The sequence below is a fragment of the Lycium barbarum genome, chromosome 2, assembly GCF_019175385.1.
Source record: "Lycium barbarum isolate Lr01 chromosome 2, ASM1917538v2, whole genome shotgun sequence".
Classification (NCBI taxonomy): domain Eukaryota; kingdom Viridiplantae; phylum Streptophyta; class Magnoliopsida; order Solanales; family Solanaceae; genus Lycium; species Lycium barbarum.
In genome coordinates this window covers 30,621,854-30,642,537 of record NC_083338.1, presented here as the reverse complement: position 1 = coordinate 30,642,537, position 20,684 = coordinate 30,621,854, and the positions used below count along the sequence as shown (strand labels likewise).

Sequence of the window (20,684 nt, the reverse complement as noted above, 5' to 3'; positions counted from 1 at the left end):
GAAATCCTCCACTAGTAGGTTTCAGGGCAGTTTCTGCACAGGCTGCTGAATAGTGTTTCCGGTCGTGAACAGTGTTTCTGGTCGTGAATAGTGTTTCCGGTCGTGAACAGTATTTTACGGCTAGTGAACAATATTTTTCCGCAGAGAACGACATTTTCGGCGGTGAACAAAGATCTCTCGGTGGTGAACAGGTTTTATTTGCTTGGAATTGGAACCTCCAATAGCCCATTTCCTGTCTTTTAGCCTTATAAATTTTGCCCGCTCCGCATATTTAACTGCTTATAGACTATTGATAACGTGTGCTTTAGTATTGACCCTTCGTTTGTCTTAGATTAACCTTTCACTAGCGTATATTTGCTTTACTGGCTTTGGTGAGGGATGGTAAACTAGGGTCATGTTCTCGGTTGGGATCGGGGGCTAGGGTTGGGGAGCTAAGGGGGTTGAGGGAGCTTCTAGGTTTAGAGTAGGGTCTTGGAATATTGGGACTTTATCGGGAAAGTCCATAGAGTTAGTTAAGATTCTTAAGAAGAAGAGGATTAATATAGCTTGCGTCCAAGAGAATAAATGGGTAGGACCTAAAGCTAAGGAGGTGGACGGGTACAAACTTTGGTTCTCGGGCAAGTCGAGGTATAGGAATAGGGTAGGGATCTTAGTAGATAGTGAGCTTAGAGATCAGGTGGTAGAGGTTAGGAGGATCAATGACAGGATGATGACGATTAAGTTAGTCGTTGAGGGTTCACCTTAAACATTATTAGTGCCTACGCGCCATAAGTGGGTTTGGACGAGGAGGTAAAAAGGCACTTTTGGGAGGACTTGGACGAAGTGGTGGTAAGTATACCGCCTACTGAGAAGTTATTCATAGGAGGAGATTTCAATGGGCACATTGAGTCTGCTTCGAGGGGTTAAGACGAGGTGCATGGAGGATTTGGCTTCGGGGACAAAAATGGTGGAGGAGTCTCACTCTTGGATTTCGCAAAAGCTTTTGGATTGGTGGTAGCCAACTCGAGCTTTCCGAAGAAGGAGGAGCACTTGGTAACCTTCCGTAGCTCGGTGGCTGCGACGCAGATAGACTTCCTGCTTCTTATAAAAGATGATAAAGGCCTCTGTAAGGACTGCAAGGTCATACCGAGTGAGAATCTTACGACCCAACATAGGCTATTAGTGATGGATTTGGAGATAAGAAGGAAGAAGAAGAAGAGGGTCGTGGATGACCGACCGAGGATCAGGTGGGGAAGTTTGACCCCGTCTAGTGCCCTAGAGATGGGAGAGAAGTTGATGGCTATGGGAGCGTGGGATAGTAGGGGGGATGCGAGCAGTATGTGGGATAGTACGGCCAGTTGCATTAGGGAAGCAGCTAGTGAGGTATTGGGGGTCTCACAAGGCCGCTGTGGTGGGCATCGAGGGGATTGGTGGTGGAATGGAGAAGTACAAGGGAAGGTAGAAGCAAAAAGGCAGGCATATTTGAAGTTCGTAAATATCAAGGATGATGAAGAGAAGCGGACGAATAGGGAAAGTATAAGATGGCGAGAAAGGAGGCGAAGTTGGCAGTTTCGGCGGCTAAAACAGCTGCCTTTGAACGGCTTTATGTAGAACTAGAGGACAGAGGTGGGGATAAGAAGCTATTTAAGCTCGCCAAGGCGAGAGAGAGGAAGGCATGCGACTTGGATCAAGTGAAGTGCATCAAGGACGAGGATGGCTAAGTGTTGGTACAGGAATCTCGCATTAGATAGAGATGGCAGTCATACTTTCATGAACATTTGAACGAAGGAGGGGACAGATACATTGTGTTGGGAGACTTGGAGCACTTGGAGAGGCGTCGCAACTTTGGATATTATAGGAGTATAAAGGTTGAGGAGGTTAAGGGAGCTGTTCGTAGGATGCCTAGGGGAAGAGCGACCAGACCTGACGAGATTCCTGGGGAATTTTGGAAGAATGCAGGCAGGGTAGGCTTGGAGTGGCTGACTGGGTTGTTTAATGTCATTTTCAAGACAGTGAAGATTCCGTAAGAATGGAGGTGGAGTACAATGATTCCCGTGTACTAAAACAAGGGAGACATTCAAAGCTGCAACAACTATAGAGGTATCAAGCTGCTAAGTCACACTATGAAAGTGTGGGAAAGGGTGGTGGAAATGAGGGTGAGGAGAGGTGTGTCTATTTCAGAGAACCAGTTTGAATTCATGCCGGGGCGCTCAACTACAGAAGCCATTCTTATTGTATAGAGATTGGTGGAGCAGTATAGGGAGCGGAAGAGGGACTTGCACATGGTATTCATTGACCTAGAAAAGGCCTACGATAAAGTGCCAAGAGAGGTCCTATGCATATGCTTGGAGGCTAACGCGTACCTGTGGTGTACATTAGAGCGATAAAGGACATATATGATGAAGCTAAGAACAGGGTAAGAACGGTAGAAGGAGACTCAGAGCACTTCCCTGTTATGATAGGGTTGCACCAGGGATCAGCAGCCCGTTTCTATTCGCCCTAGTGATGGATAAATTGACTCGACAAATACAAGGTGAGGTGCCTTGGTGTATGTTGTTCGCAGATGACATAGTCCTGATTGACGAGACTCGCAACGGAGTTAACGATAAGCTGGAGGGCTGGAGACAGACGTTGGAGTCTAAAGGATTTAAATTGAGTAGGACCAAGACAGAATACTTGGAATGCAAGTTCAGTGGCCTACCGTGTGAGGCTGACAAGAAAGTGAGGCTTGGTACCCAGGCCATTCAAAAGAAAGGAAGTTTCAAGTATCTTGGGTCTATTATACAGGGAGATAGGGATATCGACGACGATGTTTCACATCGTATTGGTGCAGGGTGGATGAAATGGAGGCTCGCCTCGGGAGTGTTGTGTGATAAGAAATTGCCACCAAAACTTAAAGGCAAGTTCTACAAAGTGGTGGTTAGACCGACCCTATTGCACGGGGAGTGTTGGCCAGTCAAGAAATTTCACGTCCAGAAGATGAATGTCGCGGAAATACGAATGCTGCGGTGGATGTGTGGGCACACTAGGAGGGATAGAATTAGGAATGAAGATATCCGAGACAAGGTGGGAGTGGCATCGGTGGAAGAAAAGATGCGGAAAGCGAGGCTGAGATGGTTTGGGCATATAAAGAGGAGAGACACAGATGCCCCAGGGCGGAGGTGTGAGAGGTTGGCTATGGACGGTTTCAGGAGAGGCAAGGGAAGGCAAAAGAAGTATTGGGGAGAGGTGATTAGACAGGATATGACACAATTTCATCTCACCAAGGACATGACCTTAGATAGGAGGTTGTGGAGGACTCAGATTAAGATAGAAGGCTAGGTGGCCAATCCTCTCACCTTAGTAGTAGTACTTTTGCTCATTTGTTTATCGCCATTTGATTTTTGCATTTGATTGCTGCTTATATTTGTTGGGCCATTGTACTTTGGTGGCCTTAGTTATCTATAGTAGTTAATGCTCCTTTCTTTCCGGACTGCTCTAGCATGACTTTGTCTCTTTTGTTATTCCTTGATTTCATATTGGTTTTCGATATGCTTGATCCTATCTAACCTTTTGTCTTGTTTTTCCTCTCTTTTTCTCCTCTCTTGAGCCGATGGTCTTTCAGAAACAGCCGCCCTACCTTTTAAGGTGGGGGTTAGGTCTGCGTACACTCTACCCTCCCCAGACCCCACATGGTGGGATTATACTGGGCTTGTTGTTATTGTTGTTGTTGGATAATGTGGATGAATAATGACTATTTTTATGGTATTGTGAATGTATTATTGACGCTTGGGAATTGATATACGCTATGGAGGAATGTCGTATAAATGAAGGAGATGCTGCCCGATTTTCTCTAGTTTTAGTCATGTATGCTAGCTATTGATTTCTAATGATAGTATGACTTTAATGAAGCTAGAAACGTGAGCTTCGGAGTAGAACGTGCAAGTGTAGAATAGGTGAAACGAAAGGTATGTAAGGGTAACTCTTCTTTCATAAGTCATGGTTCTTGGCCAATCATCTAAACTTCCTATAAGATTATGATATCCTTCAAATGATTCTATCTTTCGAGCTATTGAGCTCATGATCCTCGATATGTATTACGATTGTACTAAGCTCCTCGTATGACGAGTAATCCTATAAGGATAGATGTAATGAATGAGGATAATAGTGATAATGATATAGATGATGACTATAATGGTAATAGTGATGACGATATCGATGACAATGATGATAGTGATGTTCATAGTAAAGATGCTTATGATCTATTATGTATATGAATCTATGTATGACTATTATGGAACCCCGAGCTTATATAGAATATGTATGTATGTCTATGTAATGCGCGCGCACCACTGCAGTTGGGTACTGACAACACTGAGCCTTAGTCGGGCCCGGTATGTGTAACACTAAGCTTTGGTTGGCCAGGTATGTATGATCACCGAGCCTGGCTATGACGGGTACGTGAAACACCGAACCTCCGTAGTCGGGTATTCTACGTAAATGGTACGTGTATGATATGAATATGTATATGATATGGATATTTATATGCTATGGATAGGTATATGATATAGATATGAGTACGAATACGAATATGATACAATTATGAATAAGAATAAGTACACGATATGAATGCGAATAAGGATATGTAAATGAGTACGGATATGAATTTGGATGTGGATACGGATGTATGTACACGATCACGCACTCGAAATGGAAAGTTCCTATGTAAGGCAAGTAAGTGCTTATGACAATGATATTACTATCTCCCATCCTGCGCTATCTCCTATGTTCTATATTATGCTTCTATATTGATATTGATCATGCTTTACATAATCAGTACATTCTTTGTACTGACTTCCTTTTGTTTGTGGACGCTGCGTCATGCCCGCAGGTGCCTAGGGAGACAGATTTGATTCATAGCTACATTCTCAGGGACTACATAGCGGAGCTCCGTTTCATTCGGAGCTATAGCTTTTGGGTACATATTCGTTTGTGTAAATAATTATGGGCATTGCAGGGTCCTGTCCCGCTTATGTGATATGACACACTCTCCTTAGAGACTCGTAGACATGTGTATGTGAATAGACGTGTTTGGCCTTGTCGGCCTATATTTTGGATTTTATTTTGTTAGCCTCGTCGCCTTATGTACATTGATATGGGAATAGATGTCAATGATGATATAAAGGTATTGTTGTCCAATGGGACTAGTGTGATTGGTGAATAGCAATATATCTTCTATTACATGGCTCACTTAGATGTAAGTGTAAAAGTACGTTAAGGGGTGCCCGCGTAGGCTAGCACCGGGCGCTCGTCGCGGCCCCTAGTTGGGTCGTGACAAAAGTGGTATCAGAGCAGTTCTGTCCTAGGGTGTGTCTACGAGCCATGTCTACTAGAGTCTTGGTCATGGGTGTGTTGCGCGCCACACTTATAAACAAGAAGCTGCGGGCATTTTAGGAATAAATGACCTTCTTTCTTCATAAAAATCGTGCGATAAAGCTATGATATAAGATCTTCTTGTTCCTTAACCGTGTGTTGTGTATTTCAGAAATGCCTATAAAGAGAAAGGCTACAGCAGCCCAAAAGGGCAAGACGGTGGCAGAAAAGCGGGCTGAAAAGGCACCGCTACCGGTAGTAGAGGAAAGTGAGTCCCAGAGTGCAGCTCAATCTCAGTCCTCCCGTTCAGTATCTATATTAGAGGAGTGAGAGGGAGCCTCAACCCCAGCTCCAGCACCTCCGGCTCCTCAACCGGATGCTTCAGGCCAAGATGTAAAAAAGGCCATACATTTGCTTACTCAATTGGTTGCTGCCCAGACTCAGCGGCAAAGCACAGGGTAGGGTGATAGGGTTGTTAGTGCAAGGGCTCATGACTTCATTAATTTGAAACCTCCGAAATTCTTTGGATCAAAGCCGGATGAGGACCCTCAGGACTTTATCGATTGGATATTGAGGGCGCTTCGTTTGATACATGCTTCGGACACCGAATAGGCGGAGCTAGCGTCACATAGATTGAGGGACGTCTCGGTCCATTGGTACATGGTTTTGATGGCTTCACGGGGATTCAATACACCTCCCCCGGTATGGCAAGAGTTTGTTGATGCTTTCCTCCGATATTATATGCCTCCAGAAGTTCGGCGAGCTAGAGCCGATAAGTTCTTAAATTTAAGGCAAGGTAGCATGAGTGTTTTAGAGTATAGTCTCTACTTCAATTATTTGGCTAGGTATGCTTCGGCCAAGGTAGCGGATATGGGTGACCGAGTACACCGATTTGTGAAAGGCCTAGGGCCACATTTGATGGATAGGTGCTTGACTGCGTCCCTTCAGGACCATATGGATATTTCTCGCATTCAGGCCCATGCTCAGAACTTAAAAGAAAGTCTACAACAGTAAAGAAGTGAACGTGAGCATGATAGGGGACATAACAAGAGGGCCAGATCTTCGGGTCTGATGAGTGAGTTCAGAGGTGGGCACAGGCAGCAGTTTTCTAGGCATGCAGGCTATTCTATGACCAGCGCACCTCCACGGTTTTCAGGCCAGAGATTTGATAGATCTACTTGTTCCGGGTCGAGTCAGAGTTTTATAGGGTCTCAGTTCAGAGGTAATTCGGGTCAGGCGAGGCCACCCATACCACAATGTTCCCAGTGTGGGAAATTACATTGGGGTCAGTGCCGATCGGGTTAAGAGGTTTGCTATTCATGTGGTCGACCAGACCATATTATGCGTGATTGCCCCTCGATTCATGGTAGAGGTAGGACCCAGCCTTCAGGGTCAGTAGCCGAATATTCATGGCCTGTACGCCCTATGGGGCCAGGTTCACATGCGCCAGTCGGCCATGGTAGAGGAAGAGGGAGAGTCCCCAGTTCTAGCGGTCCTCAGCACCGTATTTATGCTTTGGCTGGACGCCAAGATCTTGAGTTTTCTTCTAATGTGGTTACAGGTATATAATCGGTATTCTCTCATGATGTATATGCTATGATTGATTCGGGCTCCACATTGTCGTATGTTACTCCATATATTGCGGGTCGATTTAGAGTCGAACCGGAGTTGATCAAACCTTTTGAGGTGTCTACACCCGTTGGTGAATCAGTAATAGCTAGCCGAGTATATAGAAACTGTATAGTTGTAATTTGTGATCGTCGTACTATGGTGGACTTACATGAGCTAAAAATGATAGACTTTGATGTCATTATGGGCATGGATTGGTTGGCTTCTTGCTATGCCAATATCAATTGTAGAATGAAAATGGTTCGTTTTCAATTTCCGGGAGAACCAGCTCTAGAATGGAAAGGGAATACTGCGTCGCCAAAAGGTAGGTTTATTTCCTATCTAAATGTCACACCCTAATCTACCTAGGGTGTGATGGGCACCCGACCCTTACTTAGGGCCGAGCGAATCCTCTGACCCTTAGTGCACACATAATCTTTTGGACTTTTTAAATCAAATAAAGATGAAATACATAGTACAGCTTTCAGAAATATTCCTTTTCATGGTCCTCCAGTCAAACAAAATCTGTAATCATAAGTTATAACAAAACACAAAGATGACACATCGGCTGACGGAGCCGCTTACAAGACTGACAATCTATACACACAACTCTTTCTGCAAAGTCTCTAACATCAATCCAACCATCATAACACATATACTCTGACTCGGCAACATTCCAGGAGCAAATGGAGCTTGCCATCTCTACTGGAATGTCTTCTATAATAGCTTCAACTCATCTGGGTGTACCTGCGTGGCATGAAACGCAGCCCCCGAAGAAAGGGGGTCAGTAGGGAATATGTACCGAGTATGTAAGGCATGAAATACAGAAAACTGAACCATAATCGGAACAACAGTACAAAATGTAAGTACATTAACCAGAATACCAAGGTGCTTATTTTCCGAACGTAAATCATGCATACTGATGTCATATGTCAGAAGGAGTACAGAAAATGAGTAAATCATCCGAGTACCAAAATACTTACTTTCCAAACACAGATCAGGCGTGCCGACATCATATGTCATCATATACACATACATATAACAGATCCCGGCCCTCTATGAGGGACGCGGTGGATGGAGTCATCATATATGCCAACATCATATATCATATATGCATATAAGAGATCCCCGCCCTTTAGTGAGGGACGTGGTGAACGGAGTCATCATATATGTAGACATCATATATCATATATGCATATAACCGATCCCAGCCCTTTAGTGAGGGACGCGGTGAACAATGCAGAGGAGGCGCACGATAACAGAACCTGGCCCAGGGCGCAGTGAAGGACATACTGAGGCTTGCACGAACAGAATAGTGTGGAACCATATGCACATAAATCAAGACTCGATAGATACGTACACTTACCAACATCTGAAGGCTCAGAAACAAGTTTCGGGTCAATCCGACTTAGTATAAGAAAGTTATGAGCGTTTGAAGTACAGAACCTTCTACGAACGTTTCAGAAGCCATTTTTGGAAAAATAAGGCAACAATCATATCAAGTACCCTTTCGGATGTCGTTATGGATCAAATAATATAGAGCTTTTGGAACCATATGTACGTATCAAAATATATCACAGACTTAAGGGAGTAATGAAACGTACTATCATTTGAAAATCAAAACTTTGGTCATATCAATTATCTTTCGAGTGCCATTCGGAAACATATCAAAAAGAACTTCGGACATCATAGATATGCATCAAAACCATATGAAACAACTTATGGAAGCCAAGAATATTAGCCATCCTAGTGGCTCTAAGAATAGGAATTTCTTTGAAATCATACATATACATCATTTGCTCGTTTCATAAAGATCATTCCAAAAGAAAGAAAAAAGGTAAGCCTTACATACCTGCTCCACGTCCTATTAGCTACGCTTAATTGTCAAAGCTCGCTATCGCTAGTCTACATTCAAGAAGATTGACACAATCCACTACCAGAAATTGATCCTATGGCAACGGAATGTTTAGCAACAGTTGTTTAACCGTTGCTGTAGATAGTCTATTGCAACGGTTCAACCCGTTGCCAAAAGGTTTTGGGATACCGATACGGTTTAATAATTAAACCGTTGCCACTTTAAAAAATCGTCGCCATAGATTTATCTATTGCAACGCATTTAGTAACCGTTGTTGTTAATGTTATATGTGGCAACTATTAAATGAAATATTTATCTATTGGAACGGTTTTAATTCCCTCCACCCTTAATTTCCCCGCTCTATGTTTTCCTTAACCCGCCAAAATCATTTCTTTTATTTTATTTTTACATTTATTTCTTAAATCAGATATCTTCTCTCTTCATTGCCTTGGATGAACGCATGTCAAAAAAAAAAACCCTGATTTTGCCATTACCCTCTCTCCATCAGAACTCCTCTTCTTGGATTCTCATCTTCTCTGTTTATATTGTATTTTGGTCTTTTTCAACTGAATTATCAAAATATTGGGGTAGTTAATTTCTAGGGTTGAAGCTGCTAAATGGTTTGAAGAAGTGGTTGTTTGAAAAATCTAAGAAGACATATTTGAGACATCATTAGCTGAAGAAATTGTATGTTCTTTGCTAATTATTTTTGGATTTCTTCAATTATCTTCAATCCGTGAGGTGTGGGTAAATATCTTCAGTTAATATCTTATTTTTTTCTTTAATCCGTGAGGTGTGGGTAGTGTATTTGATATAAGCTAAGTTCAGGAAACTCCTACATAGGCTAAAAAATTGTTGAATGCAACTATTTTAGAACCCCTTTTGTGATATTCAGCAAACAATTAAATTGGGTCCTTTATCGAAGTGGGTTTGAAATAATTTTAAGCCTTTTGGTTGGGTCTTTGCTTTGCTTGGTTCTACAATATCACTTTTCTTCCCTATTGTGGTTGCCAAAAGGAAAAGCTGAGATTTTCCTTTTTCCTTTTATTTTCTCTGCAATTTCACTCTTGTTGGGTGCATTTTATAGTGATGATTTTATATAGTATCGTGAAATTGTTTTTTCTGGACCTAATGTTGGATCTAAACTTGTTTCTTGTTGTAATTTTGTGTATAACTTTAATTGACCATATCTTGAGTGACTAAAAATTACCATGGAAGTGGCTATAAAGTATAGAAAGTTTATCTTTTTCTCAACATGGTGTTTTTGAATGCCTGAAAAGATATAGTTAAAAATCCAGATTATTGCTGCTCTGCTTCGTAAATGTAGTTACAGAGGAAAATTTTGTTGGTTTCAGTTAGTAGAATAATGTATTTTTGGAAGAATATTCATGTGATTAAATTCAAAGGAGAAGGCATTAAGTCAAATAGTAAATGAAGAAATCTCTTTAGGTTCATATAGCGTATTTTATTGCTATTCTAGATCCTAAAATTTGAAATAAGTCATCTGCCAGATGTAAATAAGCCTATATATTGTCATATAATTGCTTGACCTGTTGGTTTCTTGTTGATGATGTGAAAAGAATTCAATGGTCTTGGCTAACAGGAAAAAGAAAGTTTTTTTCTTTAAAGGTTTTGATTGTTCTCCCAGAATCCTAAGTGTTCTTCTACGACACTTTGTCACTTCGTAGACGATTGGTTCGACATCGCAGAGCCCAGTTTTTTCTTTAAGGGTTTTGATTGCTCTCCTAGAATCCCAAGTGTTCTTCTACAACACTTTGGTCACTTCGTAGATGACTGGTTCGACATCGCAGAGCCCGTGAATCACTAGTGTGAGGTAGGAGCTTTTGATTTCTTCATGTCCCTTCATCTTCTTCTTTTTTATTAAAATTGTGATTTTGGTTTGTTCAAATTATTGAGTTTTTGTCTCAATATTTTTACAATATCTGGTTGCTTATTTTCCTGTTATATCATTTAAAGAAGATAAGAAATGGATGGAACTACTTCAATTTAGTAAATATCTAGTGAAATGTGGGAGCTTTACTGTTTTCGAATAGCTAAATCATGGTTATTACTGAGTTCCTGAAGTTAATGCTATGTCTAAGGTTGGAGTGTTACAATTTAGAAGATATTATGATTTTCTTGTTTAGCCATGGAAGTTTGGCTTTGAATTATTGTCCGTTCATAATTGTGCTATTTCCATTTCCCAACAGTTACTTGTCTTTATGTTTCTTTCTCTCGATTATGTGAATGTATTGTGTTGAATTTTGCTTATCTGTTTCAGTTTTTTTTTTTTACAAAACTGTTTCAGTTTCTTTCTTTATGCTTTGAATTTTGCTTACCTGTTTCAGTTTTTTTATTGTAATTTTGTAAACTGCTAAACTCAAGAATTTGTGTGGTCGATAGGAACTTGTAAATATCATTACTTTTAAATAAGAAGATGCTTATTTGAGCTGGGCTTTGTGAAGTTAACTAGTGGACTGGTAGGCTTAAATGCTGCTATATTACAGTTGCAACAAGAATATTAAGTTCATTTAGCTATTTATTGTTTTTTTTTAAGGCCTGAGTGTTGCTATAACAAAATGGTTAGCTATAATGGTTAGATCTGTACCACCCCAATTCCCTTGACTTGATTCAAGTGCATCTATGTTCAAAGCTTTGCTCTACCTAAGTCCTGACTTCACTGAACAAGTCTAGAATTTTATCTTTATTTTTTTTTTACTTGTTGCTAATGGGATCTAGTGATCTTGACTTCAGTTTCTAAGCTTAGCATGAATCTTAATTTTGGTGATTTGCTTGTGATATGTAGGATTAAATGGATAATGGAGATAAAAGTTGGATGAATCACCTAAGATGGACAGAAGAGTATGCTGCTGGAGTGAATTATTTTCTTGACAAGGCATTTGAACGAGCTTCTCAAGGAAATGAGATATTATGTCCCTGCAAGAAGTGCATGAATCGCTATTGGCATTACCGAAATGTGGTGGAGGGTCACTTGGTTGTTCATGGGTTTGTTGATAATTACACCAAATGGGTTTTTCATGGAGAACCGGTTTCATCGAGAAATACACTGCATCCAATAAATGACGATGAAGGTTCTAACTTGCGTGATGATATTGATGGACTACTTCATGATACATTTAGAAATGTAGAGGGTGAGTCAGTGCATGAAGAAGGAGTGCGACAGGGTTTATCTGAAGACGCAAAGAAATTTTTTAAATTATTGGAGGAAGGGAAACAAGAGTTATATCCGGGTTGTGAAAATTTCAATAAATTGAATTTCACCATTCGGTTGTACTTATTTAAATCATTACATGGTTTGAGTAATGTATCATTCTCAGACTTGTTAGATTTGATAAGAGAGGCATTTCCCTTTGCTCAGATACCAGAGTCTTTCAATAAGGCCAGACAAGTGATTAAAGATTTGGGTCTTCATTACGAAAAAATACATGCATGCCCTAATGACTGCATGTTATTTTGGAAGGACAATGAGAAAGTAGATAACTGCTCTGTCTGTGGAACTTCTAGATGGAAGAGTGTTGGTGATGCCTCGACTAATTCACGCTCTAAAATTCCTGCGAAGGTTTTAAGGTACTTCCCCTTAAAGCCTAGGCTTCAAAGGATATTCATGTGTTCTGAAATAGCTGTTGCAATGAGATGGCACGCTAATGAACGACCCAATGATGGAAATTTAAGGCATCCTGCTGACGGGGAAGCATGGAAGGATTTTGATCGTTTGTACCCAGACTTCTCTCGAGATCCTCGTAATGTTAGATTGGGTCTCTCAAGTGATGGTTTCAACCCATTTAGAACCATGAGTATTTCTCATAGCTCGTGGCCTGTTATGTTGATGAACTATAATTTATCACCATGGATTTGCATGAAGCCGGAGTATATCATGTTGTCAATGATCATTCCAGGTCCATCATCTCCAGGAAATGATATAGATGTGTATCTACAACCACTAATTGCAGAATTGAAGGAACTATGGGAACCTGGGAGAGAAACATATGATGCTGAAACCGACCAAACATTCCGAATGCGTGCAGCCTTATTGTGGACAGTTAGTGATTTTCCAGCATTAGCAATGCTTTCAGGATGGAGCACCAAGGGAAAATTGGCATGCCCTACTTGTAATTATGACACATGCTCTCAATATCTCGAACATAGTCGTAAGATGTGTTACTTGGGTCATCGTAGAGTTTTGCCTTCTGATCATAAATTGCGAAAAGATAAGAAGTCATTTGATGGTAAGGAGGAGCATAGACCTGCACCTACTCCTTTGTCGGGTATAGAAGTGCTTGAAGAGCTGCATGAATTCAACAATGTGTTTGGAAAGGGCAAAAAAAAAAGGCCTCGAGATAATAAGGGTCCGTGGAAAAAAAGATCTATTTTCTTTGAATTGCCATATTGGGCACATAACAAATTGAGGCACAATCTTGATGTGATGCACATAGAAAAGAATATATGTGACAGTTTGCTTGGGACTTTACTGGAGATAGATGGAAAGTCAAAGGATCATGTAAATTCTCGCAATGACTTACAGGAAATGGGGATACGAAAGGAGCTACAACCAATAGAGGATAATGATGGAAATGTAAGTTTGGCTCAATCTTGTTTCTCCATGAAGCCCGAATAGAAAAGGTTGTTTTGCACCGTCTTGAAAAATGCCAAATTACCAAAAGGATGTGCTTCTAATATATCACATCGTGTGCAAGTGAAGGAGATGAAAATATCGGGGTACAAGAGTCATGATGCTCATTTTATAATGCATTACCTGCTCCAAGTTGCCGTTAGAAAAGTGCTGCCCAAGAATGTTTCATTAACCTTGATTAGATTGGGCAATTTCTTTAGAGCCATATGTAGTAAGGTTATAAGAAGAAGAGATCTTGAGAAACTGGATTCTGAAATTGTTGAAATAATATGTGACCTCGAAAGGATTTTTCATCCAACATTTTTTGATATAATGCCACATTTACCTATTCATTTAGTGAATGAAATTAAGCTTGGGGGTCCGACTCATCTTCGCTGGATGTATCCCAATGAGAGGCACCTTTGTAAGTTGAAGACGTTCGTTCGTAATCGATCTTGTGCAGAAGCATCAATAGCAGAGGGTTTTTTGGCTGAAGAGTGCTTGACCTTTTGTTCAAGATACCTACGCGATGGTGTGAAGACAAGATTCAGTAGGTACCAGACTGAGGATGATGAATGTGTTCAGAATTTGTCACCTATATTCCCTAAGATAGGTCATCCAATTGGAATTGAGCAGAAAAAGGATTCGACTTTTATGATGGATCCACAGTTACGTTATGAGGCATATCGGTATGCTTTATTCAACACTGGAGATGAACAAGTTGAAAATTTTATCGAGTAAGATCAAATACATAACAATTACTTATATTTTAAACTTCGTTCATTTCGTTATGATAACGTCTGTTAAGCTCAATTTATAAAGTCCTAAATATTAAATTTCAAATATTCATGATTGCAGGGAACATAAGAATTTGATGAGTAATCATACTAGATCAAACGCATGGGCAAGAGCAAGGAATCATAGTCGGGAATTTAGCAATTGGTTTGAAGAGAAAGTTAAAAATGCTGAAGTACCTGATTATCTAATATGGCTGTCTAGAATGCCTAATGTGGTGGGCAAGAGATACACTGCATATTTCATTAATGGATACCGATTTCATACAAAAAGTCGGGACGCCCCACGAAAGACTCAAAATAGTGGAGGGACTCTAGCAGCAACAACAGATAGTTTTGCTAGTTCTAGGGACCAAAATCCCATAGATGGCGAGGTTATTTATTATGGAGTGATTCAAGATATCATTGAGATTGATTATTATGGCCATTTTAGTGTTGTACTGTTTAGATGTGATTGGTTTCATAATGAAGTAGATGAATATGGGTTAACTCGGGTATACTTCAATAAGTTATGCAGTAAAGATGATCCTTTTGTGTTGGCATCACAAGTTCATCAAGTTTTTTATGTGGCGGATCCAGTTGAGAAAGATGTTTATTATGCAAGGAATAAAGTCCCTGTTGATTTGTATGATCTAGAGAAAGAGGATTGTCCTAATATAGGAGACACATTTTGGAGGGAGCCTAATGATGACATTGGTCCATCAACTAGATTAGATGACGGTGACATTAGATGGTCAAGAGAAGATGTGCCCGCTGATGTCGTTGATATTCCATCTAATGCACAACATTCAGAAGATACAATTATGGAAACATCGGAAGAGGAGGATGAGTTCGATGATACTGATTGGGATTGGATGGAGGAAAATGATTATACAATAAAGTTCTGAACTCCTTTTATATATGCTCATCATTGTTTTCATTTTTTATTTTGAGCGTCTAATAAATGTCTTTTTTCATACATATTTTATGATCTTTTCATAGTCCTAGTTTGTGTCACAATAGTACTAGATAATATAATCCCACTGCCATTCTGATTGATTTTGTTATCAGCACTGACATTCTACTAACCAATTTTGTATTTCATATTCTAAAACTTGCAGAGACTTGAGTAATCATGAATCAAGACGGGAGTTCAAGAAAAAGCAAGAGAGTTAAGAACTCAAACTTCATTCCACCTGGATCAGTTGCATCTTTGCTAAGCCAAAGGGTTTTGAATCACAGGCACAAGCCAAACTCAAAATACATTTCAGATGTTCATGTTACAAAGTCAAATGAAAAGCATTACAAGCACAAGCAGAACTCAAACTACATTCCAGCTGGATCTGAAGTGGAACAAGTGCAGCAAGTGTGTCCCGATTCTATCTATCCTGCAGCACAAACAATACATGAGCAAGTCTTGTTGGATTCCACCACTGCTGAATCAGGAGAAGCACAAGAACAAGTGCGACAAACCTCACAACTTTCCAGTATTCCTGCATTACAAGCAGTTAATGAACAAATCCAACAAGATCCACAAGATTCTACTAATCTTGAAGCAAATGACCAATCTGGGGAAGGAGGCAAGATTTTACAAATTTAAACTACATGCACTTGAAATTAGAATTATTCTTTAGCTTATAAAATCTGATAGTTGTTCGCTAACTTTGATTTTACCATCATGTTCTCTTCCCATAGGACTTGAACATGATGGTAGTGATTCCTTTGTCTCCCCTTCAATACCCTTGTGTCTGCCCTGACACCAGAAGCCTGTTATGTTTTTTTTTTTTTTTTTGTGTGTGTGTTCCCTTGTAACTTGATCTTGAGCATCTGATAATTCAAGTCAGTCCATTTCTACTTGATGCAGTAGCTGATCAACAGCAGCTCTGAGCACCAAGTTTGCTGTGTTTTTTTTTATAAGACTTCAACCTTCAGCTTTACACTTGATTGCCAGCCTCTCCTTGCCAAGGTACCAGTAGTAAATGCAAACCAGTTCTGCATCTACAGCAGCTGTTGCTGCAGTGTCCCTTGCTTTCTCTCCCCCAATTTCTTCTCTTTAGGTTATTTGTCCCACCTTTGATCATAGTAGCCTCTGGTTCCAACTTCTTCTCTTTATTTTGTTGCAAATGTGTAACTACATTCATGTGTAAAAAAGTCTAGGCAATTTAGAACTTGCATAACTTGCACAAATCAAATGCCTCCTTATTTGTGTATCTCCTGGTTCACACCAGTAATCAGTAGAACCAGTACTACACCAGTCAAAAAGAGATTTGCTGTTTTTTTTTTTTTGGTGGCTTTGCTTGTTGTTTGATCCATCTGATGAGAAGTTCAGATATCATGAGTGCAAACTTCAATAAGAAGTATCAAATCCCTCCAGGGTTTAGGTTTTTTCTTTTTTTTCCTGTTAAACTGTTGAACTAAATCAGCAATTTTGCTGATGCTGCTGCTGTACCATCATTTGAGTAACTGCTGCACTCTGCAGCTGTAGCCTTTAGTCTTCTCTGCTTGTATTTCTGATCTTGTAACTTCTCCTTGATGATACATGAATGGCCTCTTTTCCTCTTGCATGACTGCATGACCATCAGTTGTTTCTTTGTGTTGGTCCCTCTTCATATGTGCCGCTGGTTCCATAGCATTGAAACCTGAAAGGCATATACACACAACATGGCAGTAGCAAATCTGCATGTACAGTAGCTGTTGCAAATCTGCATGTACAGCCTCTGGTTCCAACTTCTTCTCTTTATTTTGTTGCAAATGTGTAACTACATTCATGTGTAAAAAAGTCTAGGCAATTTAGAACTTGCATAACTTGCACAAATCAAATGCCTCCTTATTTGTGTATCTCCTGGTTCACACCAGTAATCAGTAGAACCAGTACTACACCAGTCAAAAAGAGACTTGCTGTTTTTTTTTTTTTTTTTTTGGTGGCTTTGCTTGTTGTTTGATCCATCTGATGAGAAGTTCAGATATCATGAGTGCAAACTTCAATAATAAGTATCAAATCCCTCCAGGGTTAAGGTTTTTTTTTTTTTCTTTCCTGTTAAACTGCTGAACTAAATCAGCAATTTTGCTGATGCTGCTGCTGTACCATCATTTGAGTAACTGCTGCACTCTGCAACTGGAAAACTAGTGATGCTTAATGCACATTAACAGCTGCCAGCCAGGCTGCAATGCCAGCAACCAAACAGGCTGCAAAAACAGCAACTAAACAGGCTGCAAAGCCAGTAGTGCCCACATTTTGCTGTCTCTGCTGCACATAGCATCACAGTAGCCTTCAAGATGTTTGCATAGTTTGATCTATGCATTGTTTATGCACCATTTGTGTTTGTTTCCTCATCTTCAAATGCCTTCCTCCACCAAATAATTGTGCTAGATTGCACAATGTTCAGCACCTAATATAAATCCCTGGAAACAGCAGCTCTGAGTACCTTGTGTTTTTTTTTTTGTGTTTTCCTTTCCTGGTGTACACCAGCAGCCCTCAGCAATATTGCACTTCCTTGCAGTTGCAGCAAATAGCTTGCAGTGTTATTTCACCAGTACCACACCAGCAAACAAAGGACTTGTTTTTTTTTTTTAAGCTGATTCCAAATTTGAAATAGGTCTGGACCAATTTTCTGCATGACTATAAACTGTTTGGTTCATATTATTATAGGCCCTTCCACTCAGAAAAGAAAAAGAGGTGGAACACAAATGCAAAGTGTACATGGACGGAGTGAGCGCAAATTGATCGTGCTAAATGAGTTGCACCAACCCATTGGTCCTACTGAAGCAATTGTTAAAGAGTTGGGTAGCTTCCTCGGCACATTAGCAAGGAATGGGACCTTTTGTCCTCTTAATGTGCTTAAATGAAAGAAATTGAAGACACATGATGATATGTGGAACTATACCTTGGTTTGAATTTCTCAATGTTCCATTTTTTACTTGAAAGTATTTCAGATTTTTTGCACTAACCCAATTGCATCAAATTGTAGGAGAAATATGACATTCCTAAAGTAGCGAAAGAATGGACTTTGCGAACAATTCAACTTGCTTGGAGAAAGTATAAGAATGGGTTGAAGAAGAAACACTACTATCGCTACGCCAATGACGAACTTCGAATGGCAAAAAGGCCTAAAGAAGTTTCAGAATCTCAATTTAAGGCTCTCCTCGAATATTGGAACTCCGATGCGGCTCAAGTAAGATATAAATCATAGACAACGTTCTTTTCTTTAAATTAGTGCCTTATTCAAAAGCAAAAGATATCTGATTTTTTTTTAAAACAAATTCCACTAGGCACTGTGGTGCCTAGGGCTATTTTATATATTTTTTCAAAACAAAACCAGTATCCTTTGTATGTGTTAATTGCTGTATTCTCTGTGTACCAACTTAGATCAAAGCAATTTCTCTTAAGCTGCAATTCCCTAGTGGGATGAGTACTATACAGTACTAATACCACCACCAAGGAAACCACAACAAAAAAAAGAAACTGCATGATCCAGTGTCAATATAGCAATATAAGTCAGGTGTTTGCATGCATTGATTGACCAAATGCAATAAGAAAAACAAGTTGCTAGTAGCTCTGCTTCCTCCTGCTGCATAATGTGAATTCCATATTAAAGTCCAGCCTAATGCATTTCCTTCCAACCAAGCTTGCATCCTATCTGTGTTGGACTATTGCATGCACTTTTCCACTCAAAAGTAGTTGTGTATCAAATTCCCAAAGTTAGCACTAACTCATATCCTAGCTCAGTACCAACACTAATCAATATTGTATGCCCTTCATCTATATATTTGTTGGCTTCTATTATTTCACTAACTCATAGTTTTGCAGGACATGTCCAAAAAAAATACAGAGAATCGAAAAAAGTTGAGGTATCCACACACTGTTGGCAAAACAAGTTTTGCTATAATCCGTGAGGTTTGGTGTTTTCTTGTATTGTTCATTTACTATGAACTTGTTGACTTTACTTGGGAAGATTTTTATGCTATCTTTTATCTAACTAGAAAAAAAAGAAGGAAAATCCTGAAGCTTTGTCAAGTAAGGAGTTTTTTGTGGCTACTAGAAGAAGGAAACCAGGCCGAGTATACAAGGACTCATATGAAGATACGACTAGCAAAATAGTATGAAATTTTCTATTTAAAGGTTTATCAATATCATTTGCTTGTTCTTAAATATTGGATTAGTTTCATTTACTTGAACTCCCTTCTCTTCAATCTGATTTGTAGGCTGAAATGGAGAGAATAGAAACTCAAGAAAGTGAAGATGGCAGTCAATCAATTGACGCTTATGTATCAGTAATGGGGCCTGATCATCCAGGCCGAGTAAGATTGTATGGACGTGGGGTTACCAAGACTCTCTTGAAACAGAAAGCAGCGGATTCTGGACCCTCTTCAAATGTTACTGATGATATGGAGAAAAAAATGGAGGAGATAGAAGAGAGGATGCAACAAAGAATGCAGGAAAAATTCAACGCTCAAAAGGATACCATGGAAAAAGATATTACAATGAAAGTCATTGCAAAAATTCAGCAGCTAAATCCAGAATTCCAACTTGATCCTAATATGTTAAGGTTCAGTGTTCGTTCGCCAGGAGAAGCTTCTTCTGCACCTGGTAACAATCAAGGTCAAACTTATTCTGATCTGTTTCTTCTTCTCATCCTTCTTATTCTCTATGTTAAATATCTCTCTTTCTTGCCTAAACTTAGTGAAATCTTATGCCTGCTTGTTTTTTTTTAATTTTCTTATGCTAGCTGATTTTTTCTTGCTGACATTACTGAAAAGTAGACTTTTTACTGAAAAGAAAAAGGAATCAAAGTTTCCTTGCATGCTTATTTCTATTTCTCTATATATCTTTTACTGGTCACATTTTTCTTGTTCAATTCATGAGTTTGTATGTGTTTGGATTGTTGAAAGGCAAACTTTTTTTTTCATGGCTTAGCATTGTTCATAGGATCTTGCTGCACGATTTGCTTCTACTTTGTTCCTGAATTCCTTTTATTCTTTAGCTGCAAAGAATTCTGAGTAGATGCATTTCCTTTCCTACTAGACTTTGCTACATTTTCATGTTTGTTAGCACTATTGCTATTTTCATGAACTGCAGCTAATGGTCTTGTATCATTCTCCTTTGCTATGTGTTGTTGCTAATCTTTGACTTCACTTGCCCTCACCATTTCATTGTCACCTGCACCATTTATTTTTGATGCACTTTGCTGTTGTTTGTGACCGAATTTCACTGGAGAATTAACTTGAATTCTGTGCATTGCTGGACTGCTTTCATCAACCAAACCTTGCACCTTAGCACCAGATTGAGCTTCAGTACCAGGTTCTACAACCATATTCTCATGAACACCAATAAATACATTATCCATGTCCTTGCCAAACATAAGATTAATGGCATCTTCTGATGGTTCTGAATCACCGGTCTGCTCATAATTAACTTTCGCCTCACTATTAATTTGATCCTCCTCTAAATATTCTTCAAACAGCTCACTCCATGTTTTCCTTTCTTCAC

General features: G+C 39.7%; 3 protein-coding genes across 5 annotated transcripts; all 3 read left to right on the top strand.

Annotated features, from left to right (window-relative positions):
- The first annotated feature begins 9,344 nt into the window (after window positions 1-9,344).
- LOC132626401 (uncharacterized) lies at window positions 9,345-13,436 on the top strand. Of its 2 annotated transcripts, none has more exons than XM_060341262.1 (2): window positions 9,345-9,481; window positions 11,601-13,436. In XM_060341262.1, exon 2 carries the CDS (start codon window positions 11,607-11,609, stop codon window positions 13,428-13,430), a length of 1,824 nt encoding a protein of 607 aa, XP_060197245.1. In that variant the 5' UTR covers window positions 9,345-9,481; window positions 11,601-11,606; the 3' UTR covers window positions 13,431-13,436. The 2 variants fall into 2 exon arrangements, with proteins under 2 accessions (XP_060197245.1, XP_060197244.1); XM_060341261.1 differs by lacking the exon at window positions 9,345-9,481 and adding an exon at window positions 9,547-10,628.
- LOC132626403 (uncharacterized) lies at window positions 9,420-18,054 on the top strand. Of its 2 annotated transcripts, none has more exons than XM_060341264.1 (3): window positions 9,420-9,535; window positions 15,319-15,777; window positions 17,847-18,054. In XM_060341264.1, exons 2-3 carry the CDS (start codon window positions 15,333-15,335, stop codon window positions 18,041-18,043), a joined length of 642 nt encoding a protein of 213 aa, XP_060197247.1. In that variant the 5' UTR covers window positions 9,420-9,535; window positions 15,319-15,332; the 3' UTR covers window positions 18,044-18,054. The 2 variants fall into 2 exon arrangements, with proteins under 2 accessions (XP_060197247.1, XP_060197248.1); XM_060341265.1 differs by lacking the exon at window positions 9,420-9,535 and adding an exon at window positions 14,316-15,098.
- LOC132626402 (uncharacterized) lies at window positions 17,922-20,334 on the top strand. Its single transcript, XM_060341263.1, has 5 exons — window positions 17,922-18,085; window positions 18,166-18,369; window positions 19,005-19,091; window positions 19,178-19,294; window positions 19,400-20,334. Exons 1-5 carry the CDS (start codon window positions 18,068-18,070, stop codon window positions 19,907-19,909), a joined length of 936 nt encoding a protein of 311 aa, XP_060197246.1. The 5' UTR covers window positions 17,922-18,067; the 3' UTR covers window positions 19,910-20,334.
- Window positions 20,335-20,684: the final 350 nt, after the last annotated feature.